Genomic DNA, 19,089 nt, shown 5'->3' on the forward strand with positions numbered 1-19,089 from the left:
CTGCGCCATCCAATCGCCCTCCAAATAATAAAATCAAACGTTAATAATGTATTGGAGGCTCGTCGTTTCCTCGTTTGGAACGCCAATTAGTAATCATGTCTTGCTTTTCATAGAGGAAATGAACTTGCAGCCAGCAGCAGCAACAGAGGATGTCAATGTAGTTGAGGAAATTCTTCAATAAGGTACAGAAGGTATTAAATACCGTGTAGTATGTGGTGTCGCAATAAAACGTGACTTTAAATATCTAGCTATGAAACTTTGGCCATTTAGACGTGTTACAGTAACAGGAAGGAGAGTAGAAGGCGTGGGGGTATCTGGTAAGCTAATCCCATCAGAAAGACTGAGACCTTTTAAATAAGGAGGAGCAGTACCTGTGCTCTTAGCAACGTGTCTGTGCCAGACGTTTTAATATTAACTTAACCAAGCGTGGAAAAACTCCCAAGGCGCTTCGGGCTTCAATAGGTTGCCACCAACGGAATGCGCATGCGCGGTAATGTTTGTAAACATTGACGGTGGATTTTCATTTCTCGTGTTTCTTGCAGGGCGCCTGCAACTTCCGTTTTGTCCCCGCGTCTGCTGGAGTCGGTGGGAAATGGAAACCGCCGTGTTTGGTGTGTTTGTGTGGATGGTGATGATCAGCCTCTGCAGAGGTGAATACAAACCCACCTGGGAGTCCTTAGACTCCAGACCACTACCGGAGTGGTATGACCAGGCCAAGTTTGGCATCTTCATACACTGGGGGGTGTTCTCCGTGCCGAGCTTTGGCAGCGAGTGGTTTTGGTAAACTTAGTCTTTGTCATTACCTTCTCTCTCTTTTTTTTATCACTACCTTGTCTTTATCTTTGTACTTCCATTCAATGCAAAGCACATTGCAGCCTACAGTTACGTCACCATGGCAACATATTGATGGTTTTTACCCAGTAGAAGAGTCGTGCATCATGCATCCATTCCCCCTCTTTTCTAGGTGGTACTGGAAGAAGCAGAAACTAAAGCCCTACGTTGACTTCATGCAGACAAACTACCCTCCAGACTTCAAGTATCAAGACTTTGCACCTCAATTCACCGCCGAGTTCTTCGATGCAAAGGAATGGACTGATATATTTGCTGCATCAGGAGCAAAGTATGTTGTCTTGACTACGAAGCACCATGAAGGTATTTATGGCGAAACACCGATACAGGTCACAGCCGGCCTACTCTCTGGTAAAGAGTACGGGTTTTTGTTTTGGGCTTTGAAGCTTCTCTGTTGGCAACGAAACTCTGGTTTGTGTCTTGAGGCTTTCCAGTAAACTGCTACATCTCGTAATCTGTTATCAGACAGACACTTTGATTTAACAGGCATAACTTTGCCATGATTGCTAAAGAGCCACACATATATTGGCCGTTCTACACGTGGCAGTGATGTACCTAGATGTTATTTTTCTGTTTCTACATACCTCCAAATGATAAATGCACACATAGCTTATAAAAACACAAACCTGTGAACGGACATTATTTCCAGGGGGTCAGAGTTTTGGGTGTCCTGCCGTATAACACCCAGCTGCAGGTTTTTGGGGCCCAGTGCCTTTCTCAAAGACATTTTTTGCAGCTGTGATAAAGTTCATAGGATTTAAAGTAGATTCCAGTTGCTAGACACCATTTCCGTAAAGCTGTAGGTGTGGATGCCATTGTATTGAGGGCAGGCACAGTGATGGCAGAAGTTAAGATATTTTTGAACCCATGGTGTTCAGGTCGTATATCTGGCTTTTTACCTCAAAGCTGTTGTTTGTTTTATCAGAGATGTCCCCATAAGTAGTCAAACCCTGGCAGTGTTAGTAACTAGGTGATATTTATTGGGTTACACTAGATCCATATGGAGTTGTGTGTGTGTGTGTGTGTGTGTGTGTGTGTGTGTGTGTGTGTGTGTGTATTTCTCAGGTTTCACACTATGGGGCTCCAAACACTCTTGGAACTGGAACGCAGTGGATGTCGGACCTAAGAGGGACCTGGTAGCAGAGGTTGCGAGTTCCCTCCGCGCTCACAGTGACTTGCGCCTGGGGCTGTACCACTCTCTCTTCGAGTGGTTTAACCCCCTCTTCGAAGAGGACGCTGCCAATGTCTTCACAACCAACTACTTTCCCACCACAAAAACTCTGCCAGAACTCTATGAGATTGTGACCCAGTTTAAGCCAGATGTGCTGTGGTCCGATGGCGATGGAGACGCCCCCGATAGCTACTGGAACAGCACCGGCTTCTTAGCCTGGCTATATAATGACAGGTCATTTTATATACAAGTAAAAATGAAATGGCGTCTGGGGAGTGTAGCAGTCTATTCCGTTGCCTACCAACACGGGGATCGCCGGTTCGAATCCCCGTGTTACCTCTGGCTTGGTCGGGTGTCCCTACAGACACAATTGGCCGTGTCTGCGGGTGGGAAGCCGGATGTGGGTATGTGTCCTGGTCACTGCACTAGCGCCTCCTCTGGTCGGTCGGGGTGCCTGTTCAGGGGGGAGGGGGAACTGGGGGAATAGCGTGATCCTCCCACGCGCTACGTCCCCCTGGTGAAACGCTTCACTGTCAGGTGAAAAGAAGCGGCACGCGACTCCACATGTATCAGAGGAGACGTGGTAGTCTGCAGCCCTCCCCAGATCGTTAGAGGGGGTGGCGCAACAATCAGGACGGCTTGGATATGTGGGGTAATTGGCCGGGTACAATGGGGGAGAAAAACAGGGGGGGGGGATTAAATAATCTACTGATATGTAATTTCAATATTGCAATTTCACGTCTCTCAAAGACAATGGAGACAAAATGAAGAAAGAGAAAATGCAAATTCATGTTCAGTGTTGACAGTAACCTGATTTTCTTACTCTACCCACTAAACCCTGTGGACAGAAATGGAATTAAACACATGTTGTCTCCTGCAGCCCAGTGCGAGAGACCGTGGTGACAAACGATCGATGGGGAAACGGCTCTATCTGCAGGCACGGAGGATATTACACCTGTGCTGACCGCTACCAGCCCGGACATCTGCTGAACCACAAATGGGAGAACTGCATGACCATCGACAGCAGGTCCTGGGGCTACAGACGCAATGCCCCGCTCAAAGATTACCTCCCCATCGAGCAGCTTGTGGCAGTGAGTGCACAATATTCAACCAACCAACCTAAACCTTTTTAGTTTCAGGTCTCCAACCTGTGGAATCATTTAGTCTATGGTAACCCAAGAACATTTCACATCTCTCAGTGGCTGATAAAAGATAAATTTAACACATGAAACTTTTTTATAATCAAGAACACCTTTTCTTTACTTACTTTTCTCTCCATTCACTGGTAGGCACCTGTTCTCCATTAAGAAATCATGTCGTGCCACGCAATCTCTCTATCAGTCAGTTCTGTCTCCACCATCAGCGCAGCAGTGTCGTGGTGGTTGATATGGAGAGGGGTCTTATGAATATACTGACACTGTACGGGTCAACAACAAAGGTTAGGCCATAAACCATGTTGGATCTCTAAATGATTTCAACTCAGTTTGTTTCGCTCCTGATAATAAAAACCACAAGATGGCCCAGTGTATCCTTCTGTATTTACTGTGTCTTCTCCTGGATCGCCACCTTAACGTGGTGGAGAAGCTTGCATGTACCAATGATCCCAAGAGCTATGCTGCGTGGAGCTTGGCTCCTGGTAGGTTCACCCAAGGCGGCTAGGTCAAGGGGGAGGTTCCAGATGAAGCACGATCCAACAAAGAACTCAATGGCAGAACTGGTGCAAGATGTCTCCAGGTCACAACAGTGAAGGCGGATGAAGGCTGCAACACAGGGTGGTCCCCAATTGTCTTGGTTCTCCATGCCATTGGACTCTGGACACCCCCTGCCAAGGATCGTGTGGTGGCTGCAGGTGCATCAGCCTCCTCACGTAAAAAGCTGGCACGCACAGGCGTCCTCCAGGATCGGCCTCTACACCCACCTGAAGAACCACAGGGACCTGAAGGGAGGACAGTCGTACTCGACCCCGGGTGACCGCCGATGATGATGATGATGTCGACTTACTGTGAAGCAAATAGTCTTTAGAATGAGAGAGAAGGCTGTGCACACCTTGAACCGATCTGAAATGTTTTGGCCTTCCCCCTCCCCCCTTTTCTCCCAATTTAGTGGCCAATCGATCCCTATTTTAGTTCAAACACCCACCCTCGTACTGCATGCTTTCGCCAACTGCATCTCTCCGGCTGGCAGTCTCGAAGGAGACGCCTCGCCACTTTCGTGACAAGGTGAATCCAGGCCGAACCACTGTTTTTTCCGACACACCCAGAGACGCATTCATGTGACGAACACAAGCTGACTCCGCCCCCCTCCCGAAGACTGCGTCGCCAATTATTGCTGCTTCATCGAGTCCGGCCATAGTCAGATCTGACGAGACCGGGGCGCGAACCCCGGTCCCCAGTGGGCAACTGCATCGACACAAAGCCGATGCTTAGACCGCTACACCACCGCGAACCCCTGATCTGAAATGTTTAATGCATGAATGGTTTGGACGGAAACTTCTGTTAGCATGTTACATGTCAACACAATGTTTCAACAACATTTTACGCTATGAGATTAATTTTGAGATTCTAGTACCTATGCATCAAATTTAAGTTAAAAATGATAGGAATAACTTTTTATAGGTGTAGAAGTAGTAACATGCAAAGTAGCAAAGTGCTGTAAGCAGAATAAATTAGGATCACACAGAAAGAATATAGCAAATAAGAAAAGGGGAGAGCAAAAATGGAAGACAACAGGAAAAATAGAAAAATAATTCATTGAATAATATTTGTAATATCTCATCAATAGCTAAGCACTACTAGAGTCCACTGTGTTGTTTCTCTCACATCTATCAGCAAGTCTTACATCATTCAGACTAGAGGAATCTTTTGCCACCTCTGTGCTTCAGACTCTGGTCGAGACCGTTTCCTGCGGCGGGAACCTGCTGATGAATGTCGGTCCCACGCACGACGGACGGATCGGCCCAATCTTCGAGGAACGTCTGAGGCAGATGGGCATGTGGCTGGGGGTCAACGGAGAGGCCATCTACAACACCACGGCATGGAGGGCTCAGAAAGACAGCGCCACCCCAAACGTCTGGTGGGTTCAGAGTCAGAATCAAAATCTAATTTACCAGCTTTTCAAGTCTGCACAAAAGTCCTAGGATAATCAGATAGGATCTGTAAGATGAGTAGGCTTTTTGGGCAATAAAAGGTCGCTAATGTGTAAAAAAAAAAAACAACACTAACATTTCACTCCCCAGCTACCGCCACTCCCAACCCAGAACCAAAATCTGGTTTATTAATCAAGCAAGTTTGCAAATACAAGGATATTGACTTAGTGGAATGCTGACATGAGGCACATACTGCAGGGTACAACACGATATGAAGTATAATTTTAGGGAATAATAAGAGTTCAAATAGAGAAAATCTGCAGAGAGTGGAACCCAGCTATACATTACACACATAGGAATGTCACACAGGTAAAACACATGGACAGTAGGATCTGGGAAATGTTAACCTGAGTAATTGGATTCAAATATAACTACCAATAATATCTATACTATTTAGTCAGTGTTCTCTTTACTACCTTTATGAGTTTGGTTTATTTTCACGGCATCGGGCACATGCATCAGATTCACTTTCATTAATTCCCAACACTGATTCCTATTTGACTTTATTTCTGAACAGGAATTAAAAACAACAATAATAAAAAAAATTTAAAAAAAAAACTTACCAAAACTTCCACTGTGAAAATCCTTCCTGGTCCCAAGTGGTGAAATGTTGAAGGCACCGCGACCGGGCCTGGTGGATTTAGGCTGTGAATTAAGTGTTTATTGTGTGTGTGTTTTTAAGAATTCATCTACACCACGCCGCTTCACCAGTGCGCCACCAGAAAAAAAATATACCCCTCAGAATATCCTGTTGCTGAAATTCGATGGCTGAGATGGCGGCAGTCAAACTCCACGTTTTCGGAATGGGTACTCCCATTACTTCCAGTTTATCAAAGAAAAGGACAACATAATTTATCAGACTTTGATCCTTTGTCTGTCTGCCCACCCCTGTGTCCAAGGCCATTCGTTTATCTATAAATGTCTAGGCTATTTAATTGTTCTATGTCATTACACTATTGTGAAAGGGGTCGTCATGCTTTTTGGGGTTTTCCCTTTCCTTTAACTGGGAGGTGCATCTAAACATCTGCACAGTTACAAAGTCCATGCCAAAGAGAGTTATTCTCTCTGACAGAAAACACTGCCTGAAACTCCTCGTTTGTAGTCCCGCAGTTTTGTCCATTACTTATCTATCTACGTCACTATGTTACGCATTTTCACAATGCCCGCGTAGCTGGTAGTTTGTCCTGCTCCCAAAACAAATTTCGGTAGAGCGGGCGGGTCACAGATTTTGGTGCAACACCGGGAAGAGTTTTTGTTAGCAGGTATGTCGAGAAGATGCCCTTTCCTTCGGTGCGAAGGCAAATTCACTTTGTATGGATTTCCAAAGGAAGGCGAAATGAATCCATCCATCCATCATCTGAACCGCTTACCCTGCTGTCAGGGCCGTGGGGGTGCTGGCGTCTATCCCAGCAGTCATTGGGCGGCAGGCGGGGAGACGCTCTGGACAGGCCGCCAGTCCATCATATGCGCCCCCCCCCCCACACGCACGCACGCATACATTCATACCTAGGGACAATTTAGTACGGCCGATTCACCTGACCTACATGTCTTTGGACTGTGGGAGGAAACTGGAGCCCCCAGAGGAAACCCACACAGACACGGGGAGAACATGCAAACTCCATACAGAGGACGACCCGTGATGACCCACCAAGGTTGGACTACCCCAGGGCTTGAACCCAGAACCTTCTTACTGTGAGGCGACTGCGCTAACCACTGCACCGCTGTGCCGTGAAATGAAGAATCAGTGGTTAAAATTCCTTTTTACCACTATTCCTCAGCAGTACAACCCCAACCTCTTATGTCTCTTTCATCTTACCAAGGACTGCTTCCTGAACTAGAAATGTTTAAATGCTGGATTTTCGATTTGTTCGCCTTTCCTAAAGAAGAAAGCACCAGACAACATTGAATAGTTTCTTTTTTTGGGCAAACAACAGCAATATGCCAACGTGTTTGTTCATGTCACTTCACAGAGGACTCTTTCCTCAACAGAGCCCAGGATTAAGCTGGATTTTAACTAGGCTACTGCTAAAAGATAGGGCTGTTCCATCTGTCAGGGTTGCTGAGGAGTCGGAAGCATAAGCTGTGTGTAACATATCACTGAAATGTTTGTCTTGTATTCATAATCGAACCAAATGGTTTGTGAATACACTTTCAGTGCAGACATTGGGCGTATACAATGAAGCTGAAGTTAATTAGGGAGCTAACGGTGATTTGCTCAAAACAATACAGCCATGCACCGAGCAGTCAGATTACATGCCTTCATTTCAACCATATCCGCTCAAAATCATGCCCTTATTTTTCCCCAACCGTCGAGGATAAATGTCACCATCCCCCAAACATGAATTTTTTTTCAAGTAATAAGCAATCAACTTGGATCTTTATAATACCAAAAGCAGTTATGCTCAAGCGAAAATGTTCCAAGCCAAAAGCTTGTCAAGCTGTGGTCTTTTTTGGTAAATGTATGTACACGTTCTCGCGAAACAGTCTACTTGAGTAGTATTATAGGCATTTAATGTACTCCAGCATACAAATAACTAGATACTATACAGTCGTGTGGCGACAACAGAATAACATTTTACTAGCTATGTAACCATTATTTCGAGACAGCAGATGTTTTCCACTTCAGTCAGCATTTTAGCCCATTTCCCACGTGTACAGGGGCATATATAGAAACATTTATATATACAGCTTTTTTATATATATTTATATGAATATATATAATGTTTTTTATACATGGCTTGTGATTGAAAGATTAAAGCTACTGTTATGTGTAATGACCACGGATGACTAGACTTGCTAGCCCTTGGCTAACAGGTCAGACCCTTTAGTTGACTAGTTAGTTGACTGGTGGTCCGAGCTATCCGGGTTCGATTCCCGGCTGCCCCTGAATTCACTACATTGGTGTCAGAAGTGGGGTGCCCCTGAATTCGCTACCTATGGCAACACAATAAGCAGGTAATGAGCATGATATTTACCAGAGATGTCCTGCCGTAATCTTTGTCACTGCGGGTGTTCGTGCTGTCCATTCATAATTCCAGATCATATTTGGGTTCAAACATGTACAGATGGATTTGAGAAGTCATTTTCGATCAAGAATGAGAAATTATGTTACTTAATAGGTTTCTAGTTCGCTTACGGAACCTCTTACACCGGTGTTGTATCGAACGGTTTCCCTGTCGAGCTCTGTTTTCCCCTGAGGATGAGGCAGTGCTCAGCACTGACTGCTTCCCCTCGGCAGGCTTCTGGAAGTTGGCCAGTCAGAAGAAAGCAATGGGCTTTAGGAAGGGGGACTTAAGCAGACAGCTAAAACAGCTTGTTTCAGACAGAGGGTGAAATGAGGGGCTGCATAAAGGGCCATTGTAAGATAATTAAGGATTTTTTTTTTAATCTGTGAATCATGCAATACTACTTTAGTGGAGCTCCAGAATAAAAATATAGAGCTGGAATGAGCATGCTATGTCCACTTTAATATAATTAATGGAAGCTGTTTGAGTTCTACGGCTTCATTAGGCTATACAATACCACCCACCACTGGATTTGAAATGAACTGCAATAAACTTGAGCTGTGCTTTGATTACCTGCTGTGAAACAACATTACCCTCTTCTGTTTCATAATGCCTTGTCGTATTTCTGCGGTTATTTGGGTGAAAGTAACACAAAAGTAGTGTTATCAGTAATGCAATACTCTACACAGACAGTAATCTTGTAATTTAATACTTTCCAATGAAAGTAATAAGTAATACATTACATTTTGAAAGTAACTTGCCCAACACTGCTCATACCACATGTATAAACACACTTTTATGAATTATAATTCAGCTGGTAGTTTGTTAACTACACTACACAATGTGAAACAAGAAGATAAGGTATCATTTACAATGTTTTTCTATGTTCAACCAGTTGCCTTGATGTTAGCGTATCATTATGATATCCAACAGGTACACCTACAGACCACAGGAAAAGGCCATTTTTGCCATTTTACTCGAGTGGCCCTACAATGGAAGTGTTACTCTGCACGAACCTTTTGCTACGACAGGAAAGACTAAGGTAAAACTATTACTTTTACTTGCCATTTGCACCTTACTTTAACTTGAGTGCTTAACAGGAAATGGGAAGTCTCAACAGGAAGTGAACCGCCCACCCTAGCAGCAATGTGCCTTAAAGGAATGGTTTTTGATATTGTTTTTAAGCTTATCCCTTCTATACTCGCTGTTCGGTAGGTTTTATTTCAGTAATATGTCATTTTCTTCATACCGGACACACAGCTCCAGTTTTTCATCAGCATTTCAATGTAATGAATGGCAGAAAAATCCACAATCCTTGTTCAGTGTAAAAATGCTCCACAGTTCAGACAAGGCTATGACGCTACAGCGGCGCATCATAGCAAATTCGAGCCTGAAGTAGAATCATGTTGGTTTTGTCTGAACCGTGGCGTGTTTCTTACACTGAACAAGGATTGTGGATTTTTATTAATTTCACTGAACTGTAGATGAACAACTTGAGCTGTGTATGAGGAGAAAATGATGACTGAAAATGAAACCTCCCTGTGTACTACATGAACGCGGAGGATAAAATAGAGATAGACTTTATTTGGAATAGTTGTTGTGAGCTGACACTAGAAATTCCAGTAATGGCGTCCAGGTAGCGTAGTGGTCTATTCCGCTGCCTACCAACACGGCGATCGCCGGTTCAAATCCCCGTGTTACCTCCAGCTTAGTCGGGTATCCCTACAGACACAGTTGGCTGTGTCTGCAGGTGGGAAGCTGGATGTGGCTATGTGTCCTGGTTGCTGCAGTAGCGCCTCCTCTGGTCGGTCGGGGTGCCTGTTCAGGGGGAAGGGGGATCTGGGGGGAATAGCGTGATCCTCCCACGCACTATGTCTCCCTGGTGAATCTCCTCACTGTCAGGTGAAAAGTGGTTGGTGACTCCACATGTATCGGAAGAGACGTGGTTGTCTGCAGCCCTCCCTGGATCAGCAGAGGGGGTGGAGCAGCGACTGGGAAGAGTGGGGTAATTGGCCAAGTTCAATTGGGGAGAAAAAAGAGGAGGGGAAAAAAGCCACAAAAAAAAGAAGAAATTCCAGTAACCGCCTCCCATCTTGGGATGCTAAACAGAGGACTCCTGTCTTTTTTCTCAGTTATCAAACTCTGATGGTGTTTTGTTTTTCTTTTGATAAAGGTGGTCCTTGTGGGTCATGGGTCTGTGAATTGGGAGTCCATGAAGCCCAGTGGACTGAAGGTTCTCCTGCCTCAGCTGTCCTTCAGCCAGATGCCTTGCCAATGGGCCTGGGTGCTGAAGCTGACAGGTGCTGGTTAAAAGGAAACCAGATCACGGTGTGTGCTGATAAAACAACTGGCGGCTTGGACGGACTATGGCTCACTATTTAATTACCGAACAGCCCCTAAAAAACGAATTGGATAACTTGTATGCAGACATCTCGAAGCATTTTGTAAAAAGAAGCCTGTTCACTTATGTCTCATTTCCAAAATCTGATCTGAGGAGATGGTTCAAAATTAAAACCCCAATGGATTTTATTCTACTCTATGTAGCTGAAAAGTTGAAATACATGTGAGTTTAAAGGATGGGCTCATTGAAATGGTCATGCTGTGAATAGATTGGGAAGTGGAAGATTTAACCATACGGTGCCATGATAACAAATCTCTAAATGCCAATAAGACAAAAGAATTGTTGGCTTTAGAAAAGCCTTGTAATAATAATAAAACAAAAAAAGGTCAGAGAAAATCATATTCCTATTTCCATTAATGGGTCATCTGTTGAAATTGTGGACAGTTTTAGATTTCTCAGTTTACACATCACAGACATCCTCACATGGTCTCTCAACACCAACTGCATCCTCAAGAAGGCACAGCAAGCAAGCAACAGACCAAACTTAAAACAAAACAGAAGGCAGGGGTGGGGATCTAGGCTTGCCTGAAAAGATAGGTTTTGTGAAGCCGCTTAAAACGGTCCAAAGAGTCGGCGAATCTAATGGATTGGGGAAGATTATTCCAGACGCTTGGGGGTAAAACTCCAAAGGCGCGGCCACCTTTTGTTTTGCAGTTGGAGTGAGCGGTAGATAAAGTATTCTGATTCTGATTAAAAGACCGGGGTTTGAGGATTGGAGTGGTCGGGAAGTGGAATGAGGAGTGAGAAGGTCAGAAATATAACTGGGGGCAAGATCATGCAGTGCTTCGATTGTAATCAATAAGATCTTATAAATTGTTCTGAATTTTACGGGAAGCCAATGGAGGGCTGTAACAATAGGGGTAATATGGGACCTATGGCTAGGTCTAGTTAGTAGTCTAGCAGCTGCATTCTGAACCAATTAGATGATGTAAAGTAGTTTGGTTGAGGCCAGAGGGAGTTCCAGTAATCTAGACAGGAGAAAAAGAAAGTGTGACTTAATGTTTCGATATCCTTAAAATTTTTGCAATATTTCTTAGCTGAAGAAAACAGGATTGGACAAGCTTAGTAACATGGTGGTCGAAAGACATATTCTGGTCAAAGATGATACCAAGATTGTTAGCGGTGGGTTTGATTTTTGAATGAAGTGGACCAATAAACTGATCAACTGCAATGGCAAAGTTGTCAGGACCAATAAAGAGAACTTCAGTTTTGTCAGGGTTTAGATGGAGGAAATTAAGGGACATCCAGTCTTTGGTGGCAGCTAAGCAGTCATGGAGGGAGGACAGTTGATTCAGGTTATTGGGTTTGGCAGAGAAACAGATCAGTGGTATAACAGTGGTATAACATGTCTTGAAAGTGACTAAACAAATGACCCAGAGGAAGCATGTATAAAGAGATAAGGATTGGCCCAAGGACAGAACCCTGAGGGACTCCGCACAGTAGGGGAGCTGATGAGGATACAAGATTGTTAATATAAACATTAAATAAAATATCTGTTGGTCAAATAAGAGGGAAACCAATTTAACGCTGTACCAGAAATACCAGCAGGGACTGTATTTTCTGAAGCGTCTCAAGAATTTTGGCACTCATACCAAAACTCTTCTGAACTCTTATCTCAGTGCCATGGATCACTGTATCACTGTTTGGCAACCTGACAGCTCAGGACTGCAGACCGCTGCAAAGGACTGTAAAGACAGCAGCAGAAATCACTGGCAGGGAACTACCACCACTTCATAATATTTACACCACTCGCTGCAAAAGGAAAGCCCAAAAAATGATTAAGGACACCAGCAACCTGCTCATGTTCTGTTCTCACTCTTTCCATCTAAAAAAACGCTTTCGGAGCATCAAATCACACACCACCCATCTCAGTAAGTTTCTTTCCTCAGGCAGTCAGGTTACTGAACAGCTGACACATCCATATGCACCATACATTGTTATTGTGTACTGTATAGTGTGTATATAATGTATGCATTCCCTGTGTACATAGTCTATGTAGGTCTGTAGTGTTTTGTTATTTTTTTGGGGGGTCCTTATGTCATTGTATTCTAAATACACTTGACAATAAAGTTGAATTTTGAATGAGGAAGTTTTATCGTTTGTCAGTAGTTTGCATCGGGCTGCTGTGATGATCATGGAAGTAGTTTGTTGTACATGACAGTAGCCAGGTTCACTGTGACAAATGGGACAGACCATATAAAATGAATGTTTTTCGCTTTAGAGTCGTTTTTAACTGAACTGTAAAAGATAAATAATAAAAGGAAAATTTCAATTTTTATGTTTTGATTTTTAAATGTACTGTGCTTTCAAAGCAGACGGTGGGATGTGGTGGTGGACATATTTTAAAAAAAAAACACACAATCAGCTTTTAAAGTGCAGGCCTACATATTATTATGAGTGATTCTCTTACAAGTGGGTAGAATTTAAATATAGATTATGTATTTCTTTATACATAATAACATTCCTTTAATAAACATCACAGATGCCTCAACCCAAAGGGGGATGAACAGGGGGATGGCAGTTTGTATGACAGGGGCGTGAGGTATCTCCTTTTGCCCCCCCCCCCCAAAAATCGACTCCTGCATAAATGTGGACGTTCGGTGAGTGACGAACTCTTCCAATAAAGCACTAGCATTTTCTTTTCGCATGGTTTACCATAAACAGGTCGGCTGAGGACCGCTGAGCAAATATAAAATAATCCCCTTGACATTTGGGCGCGAGGGATGTGTGCGCATGTGCGCGCGCAAGAAACACGTGCGTCGGAGGAGTGTAACGTGTAAGCGCGTGTTAGGGGAAGAGACGTGTGTGTGTGCGCGCGCGCGCCAGTAAGTGCGTGTTCGCCGGTCAGGTGTTGAAAGCTAAGCGCTGCGACGTGTGTAGGCACTCGAGCGGACGTGGACTTGGGCCAACCCGTTACAGATATACTTGTCATCATTCCTATGCACACGACATAAGCACGTTGACGTTTTGACCGTTATTTTATTTTATTTTGCAGCCTTGCATTTGCGTCTACCTTTCTGTCTTACAGCGCCCCCTGCTGCTCCGTCCCCGGCCATTTCAACAACGCGCGCCCATTGAGGAGCAACCGGTGGACACGTGCACGACCACGTCCGAAGAAGACGAAGACGAAGAAGAAGAAGGAGGAGGAGAAGAAGAAGAGCTGTCCCCTCTCTGAACCGGCGACACGGCTATGAAATGTAGGTCAGACGTGTCTTTGTGTGCACGCCGCGCAGAACTGTGGTGGCGTTTCTCTTTATTGTCGTTGTGTTGTTTTTCCCCCCCGCAGGAGGCGGCGGCCGCTTGCCCTCCTGCAGGTTGGCCGGTGTGGGTGGAGGACGGTTCGGAGAGAGGTGTGTTTTGTCACCTGAGACGGTGCGCCGTCCCTCTGTTGTGTCTGCTGCCGCCGGCTGCACGCGCTGCAGGTGGGAGGTCCTGGCCCCGTAAATGTTCCATGACGTAGCGGAGAGGGGGGGTCACTAGGGGTTCTCAACGCCGCGCGGCGGTTCCACGGAGCAGCCAATTATCTCTTAACACCCCCCCAGCCTGGGAAGCGCGTTTGAAAAAAACAAAAAAACCCCGACCCCCTAAATATGAAAAAAAAAACCAGCCTGCAATTCACATGCTGCAACCGGAGGCTGTTTATTCTCGTATCGTCATCACAGGGCCCCATCTTTTCCCTGCATCTTGCCAGAATTTAGCTGCAGACATAATTAAATCGCTGTTTTATTGTGTGTGTGTGTGTGTGTGTGTTGAGGTTGGGGGTTGTGTGTGTGGAACAGTCAGGTGTTGCAGCAACGGCGTTTTTGAAATGATGGCATTGTGCTGTGTGCGGGCAAGTCGTGCAGACGGGGACTTGGCTAACCTTTACACATAATTACCACGGTTTCCGTGGAAACGCACAATTATGTGACATTAAGTCTATTCTCAGATGCTGCTGTGATAAATCCATAATATAAACCATTACAATAACCGTGCCTGTCCAGCAGGACAAGTGGATGAATGGAGAGAATGGATGAATGGACACTTCAGGTGAGAGATCAGGCCTCGCACACCGGGGGAGGGGGGGGGTGTTACGGGCATCGGCGTGAGCTACTCATTCATCCAGTTTGTGTTCAATATCCCTTGTTGCTGATATTTAATCCGAGCAGCAGGGACCAAAACCTCATTCCTTCCATTCATAAACACCCATCCCCCCCCCATCTATTTTAGCACCAATATCATTAAAGACTCGCCAGTAGTAGGGGTGCATGTGTGGCATGCAATCACATGCAAATTTTGCGGTGGATTTGAAGCAGTCAGCAGAGCCCGTGTGGGAATGCCAAGCGGCATGGAACATCCTCTGGGGGGACAGACCATTATATTTATAGACAGGGGGGACGGGACGACTTGACCTTCACTGCACATCGACTATCAGCCATCTGAGCGCCGCTCCTCCAGATACCGAACACAACATAATGAATCTCAGCTGCAGTGCAGTTACTTAGCTTCAACTTCATCTCGGGCTCGTAACACAGCGTGTCTAATAATAGCTCTCTGCAATTCCATACTGTGGAGGGGCTGCAGCCGAGCTCGCTACCTGTTTATGTTGCCGCTTTCTAAAGGAAATGTGCTGTGAAATTACAGTTTTGCAGTGGCGGGAGCCGGGGGTTTCCTCTCCCGAGTGGGATCTTTGAGCCCTTTCGAGACGCTGACTTAATAAAACCAAGAGAACCGTGGTTGGGTTCTCTGGGTTTTATATTAAAAGTTAGGCTCCCTGAGATGTCTCTTTAACCATAAGTATGCATAGCTGGTGCAAACCCCTCTCCAAGGACTCCTATTTATAGATGCACCCAGTTGTTCTCACTCAGTGGCACAGACTGAAACCGTAGAGGATGGTCAAAGCAGGTCAGGTATTTATAGTTGTGTAAATTGTATTGTGTTGAAAGGCCAAAGTTCCACACAAATGACAGAGGTGGATATACGAGTGATAATATGTCCATCTTGAACCGACATTGGTGTTGATTATTGATTGCATTTGGGCAAATTATTCAGGCTCACATGTTAACACTAACCAAATAGTGCAAAACGTTGTTTGCATCTACCAGGTTTATTTATTTTCGTAGGTTCCTAAATTCCCCTGGTGTCCACTTCTGTGAAGAACAAACCATGTGCAAGGGTCGTCTATTCTGTCGAACACATTTCCACCTCAATGACAGACAGGTTCATCTCTTTGCTGGCTATTTTTGCCAATTCACCTTGATAACAGCCGATCTCATCCAATCTCGGAAGCTAAGCAGGGTCGGGCCTGGTTAGTACTTGGATGGGAGACCGCTCAGGAATACCAGGCGCTGTAAGCTTGGGCGGCACAGTCGCCTCAGAGCAAGAAGGTCCTGGGTTCGAGCCCCGGGGTAGTCCAACCTTGGGGGTTGTCCCGGGTCGTCCTCTGTGTGGAGTTTGCGTGTTCTCCCTGTGTCTGCGTGGGTTTCCTCCCACAGTCCAAAGACATGTAGGTCAGGTGAATTGGCTGTACTAAATTGTCCCTAGGTGTGAATGTGTGGGTCAGCCCTGTGACGGCCTGGCGGCCTGTCCAGGGTGTATCCCCGCCTGCTGCCCAGTGACTGCTGGGATAGGCTTCAGCATCCCCGAGAACAGGATAAGTGGTTTGGATAATGGATGGACGGTTCCTTATAGTTACACATTTTTCCTCCCTGTAGGAAATAATGGAAAGGGTGAAAGTGTCTACGGTGGTTGTTAGGGTCAGATGTTCCATGTTGAGCGGCGGGTCCCAGTTAGTCACTTGATCTGGTTTCCAGTGAAATACGTCCATAGAAATGTGGTTCACAGAACTGGTTATCGTGGGAGGTATAATAACGTAATTTATTTTAGATCACATTTAATATCAAACTATGAAGCATTTCAGGTTCACCATGCAGAATTACGCCGAGATGGGACCGGACGATAATTACCTCTTATCATTTATCATCCTTCAGATATCGTCATTTCCGATACACAATTCCACTGTCTAAATTAATTATAACGAGAAGCTACTGGCTAACATGTCTCACACAATGAAGTCTGAAATATGTGAGAATATTGTTTTTAAACTAGTTTTACTTTGATATCGTACTTTACATTACCCAACAGGTCAATATGATGAACCTCAGATGGATTGTTAAACATGTTATTTATGTGTGTGTGTGTGTGTGTGTGTATTTGCATATGGAAGCAGATATGATGATAAATAGTAATATTGTGCCAGTCTCTCTCTTAATATCATGATAATTATTTTTCCATATCGCTCAACACTAAAGTCAGATGTAGAGTCATGGTGTCAACAGTCATATTATAGGAACAATACAAGATAATAATATTAGGAATAATACAAGATAATATACTAGACATTTTGTATAGACAGTACAGTCATATAGTATTGTCATAGAGTAAGAAAATATAAAACAAGATGGATGACAGAATAAAGGTGGACATCAGCGGTGAGAGGCAAAGCTCTAATCAGATTCATTCACCTCTAAACAAAGTATAATTTTTGATTCACAGCAGAAGAAGATAGATTTTCCGCTCCCGGTGTGGGAAGATGGCGGCGCGAATTAACATTTGCAGCAGCCTCACCCAGTACCGTCCACGCAGTCAGCGTCTTTGTCCACGTCTGCGTCTAAGTTTGTGTCTTCGTTTGATGGCTGGGAGAGCTGGCGCTGGATCGGCGGGGAGAACTTGGTCTGCTGCGTCGGGTGGGCCCAAGGACCACGGCCCTGCCCGGAGCTGCACCCAAAGAGGAAACACCGAGGGCGGTCTGACAGGACGCGGGAGCGGGGCAGGCTAAGCTAAGCTAACTGCTTGCCCAAGCGGACTGGCAGTTCCTATAACACCGATGGCCGTCTGGTGGTGGCCTCACCTAGTGTTGACTGTGTTTTTAGTGTCGTCGTGTGGAGTGCGGGGAGGTGTGTTGAAGGTGTCTGGCTGGGAGAGCTGGCGTTGGATCGGCTGAGGGAGCCTGGTCTGCTGCGTCAAGTGGGCCCAAGGACCATGGCCCTGCCCGGAGCTGCACCCGAAGAGGAAACACCGAGGGCGGTCTGACAGGACGCGGGAGCGGGGCAGGCTAAGCTAACTGCTAGCCCATGCAGACTGGCAGTTCCAAGTCATCCTGGCTGGCGTTCGCTCTCCTGGACAGTGATTTTTTTTTTTAGTTTGGATATATGTATTAATTTGGATATGTGTTCGTGTAGTTTTTGGATGTGTGTTTTTGTCTTTGTGTTGCACAGCTGTGGGCTGGGGGAAACCATGTTTCGTTTCATTTCATGTGTGCAAGTGCATGCAAAGAAATGGCAAATAAAGTGTTCCCGATTCCTGATTTGTGAATAAAAAGCAAAGGTGAAGGAGGATGAGCCGCTGTACAGACTCCTCTGAACACTCTTAAGTTTGATCCGGTTTGCTTGCACCCCCATTACATGTGCTGGGTCCCAAACCGGATCCGGTCCAGATGGGAGGAAGTCGCCAACTCAGACGCCAAGCTGCATTTGTCTACGCGACCCCTGATTGCATGTGTGTGTAACGGCCTTGGTTCAGAAGGTAATGGAGCGCTGGAGGATGTTCAGTAAAATGTCTGGTGTAGCTTCCAGCCCATGCCTCCTTCCACAGCTGTGTGCATGTTTTCCATACACCCTTTTATTTAACCCCCATTTTCTAGGATTATCTTGTAAGTGGGCGGCACGGTGGCGCAGTGGTTAGCGCGGTCGCGTCACAGCAAGAAGGTCCTGGGTTTGAGCCCCGGGGTAGTCCAACCTTGGTGGGTAATCTTCTGTGTGGAGTTTGCATGTTCTCCCCGTGTCTGCGTGGGTTTCCCCCGGGTGCTCCGGTTTCCTCCCACAGGCCAAAAACATGTAGGTCAGGTGAACCGGCCATACTAAATTGTCCCTATGTGTGTGTGTGGGCCCTGTGATGGCCTGGCAGCCTGTCCAGGGTGTCTCCCCGCCTGCCGCCCAATGACTGCTGGGATAGGCTCCAGCATCCCCGCCACCCTGAGAGCAGGATAAGCGGTTCGGATAATGGATGGATGGATGGATCTTGTAAGTGATTGTTTTTGATTCACCTTCCTCAGCTGCACAGAAATGTAAAATTCATCAGTTTATTCCTGTTCTCTCGGTCTACAGAGGAAGCCATCGACCCGCTTTGTGCTGCAAGAGTTTATTAAACATGCAAACTGCAAAAAATAGACAAGTTTATCCAGGGACTCCATCTTGTTTAAAGTCTCATCATGCTTTTTCCAACAAAATACTAGTGAAACGGTCTCATCCTACTGGCAGGAATTATTTCTTGTTTCAAAAAAAGGCACACTTGGCGTCCAGGTAACGTAGCGGTCTATTCCGTTGCCTACCAACACGGGCATCGCCGGTTCGAATCCCCGTGCTACCAGGTCGGGCGTCCCTACAGACACAATTGGCTGTGTCTGCGGGTGGGAAGCCAAATGTGGGTATGTGTCCTGGTTGCTGCACTAGCGCCTCCTTTGGTCGGTCAAGGCGCCTGC

The 19,089-nt window shown here is 45.6% G+C and overlaps 1 protein-coding gene and 1 pseudogene across 4 annotated transcripts; both read left to right on the forward strand.

Moving 5' to 3' along the window:
• Window positions 1-99: 99 nt before the first annotated feature.
• fuca2 (alpha-L-fucosidase 2) lies at window positions 100-17,149 on the forward strand. 4 transcript variants are annotated; one of them, XR_008811723.1, is made up of 10 exons: window positions 100-191; window positions 543-780; window positions 965-1,152; window positions 1,915-2,254; window positions 2,901-3,111; window positions 4,902-5,092; window positions 9,104-9,212; window positions 13,600-13,768; window positions 13,858-13,993; window positions 17,106-17,149. XR_008811723.1 is itself a non-coding variant. In XM_056295827.1 (9 exons), exons 2-8 carry the CDS (start codon window positions 593-595, stop codon window positions 10,479-10,481), a joined length of 1,365 nt encoding a protein of 454 aa, XP_056151802.1. In that variant the 5' UTR covers window positions 100-191; window positions 543-592; the 3' UTR covers window positions 10,482-10,498; window positions 13,600-13,714. The 4 variants fall into 4 exon arrangements, 2 of the variants coding, with proteins under 2 accessions (XP_056151802.1, XP_056151801.1); XR_008811724.1 differs by having other exon boundaries at window positions 113-182; XM_056295827.1 differs by lacking the exons at window positions 13,858-13,993; window positions 17,106-17,149 and adding an exon at window positions 10,344-10,498 and having other exon boundaries at window positions 13,600-13,714.
• Window positions 15,789-15,907, forward strand: LOC130126895 (5S ribosomal RNA; annotated as a pseudogene).
• Window positions 17,150-19,089: the final 1,940 nt, after the last annotated feature.

Source organism: Lampris incognitus, chromosome 16 (genome assembly GCF_029633865.1).
Source record: "Lampris incognitus isolate fLamInc1 chromosome 16, fLamInc1.hap2, whole genome shotgun sequence".
Classification (NCBI taxonomy): Eukaryota; Metazoa; Chordata; class Actinopteri; order Lampriformes; family Lampridae; genus Lampris; species Lampris incognitus.

What these genes read in the sequence shown, in the direction of transcription:
- fuca2 (XM_056295827.1), top strand. Translation starts at nt 593, where the DNA reads ATGGAAACCGCCGTGTTTGGTGTGTTTGTGTGGATGGTGATGATCAGC. An exon ending in GACTACGAAGCACCATGAAG is followed by an intron (nt 1,153 to 1,914) that starts GTATTTATGGCG and finishes TGTATTTCTCAG; the next exon opens with GTTTCACACTATGGGGCTCC. An exon ending in CTACGACAGGAAAGACTAAG is followed by an intron (nt 9,213 to 10,343) that starts GTAAAACTATTA and finishes CTTTTGATAAAG; the next exon opens with GTGGTCCTTGTGGGTCATGG.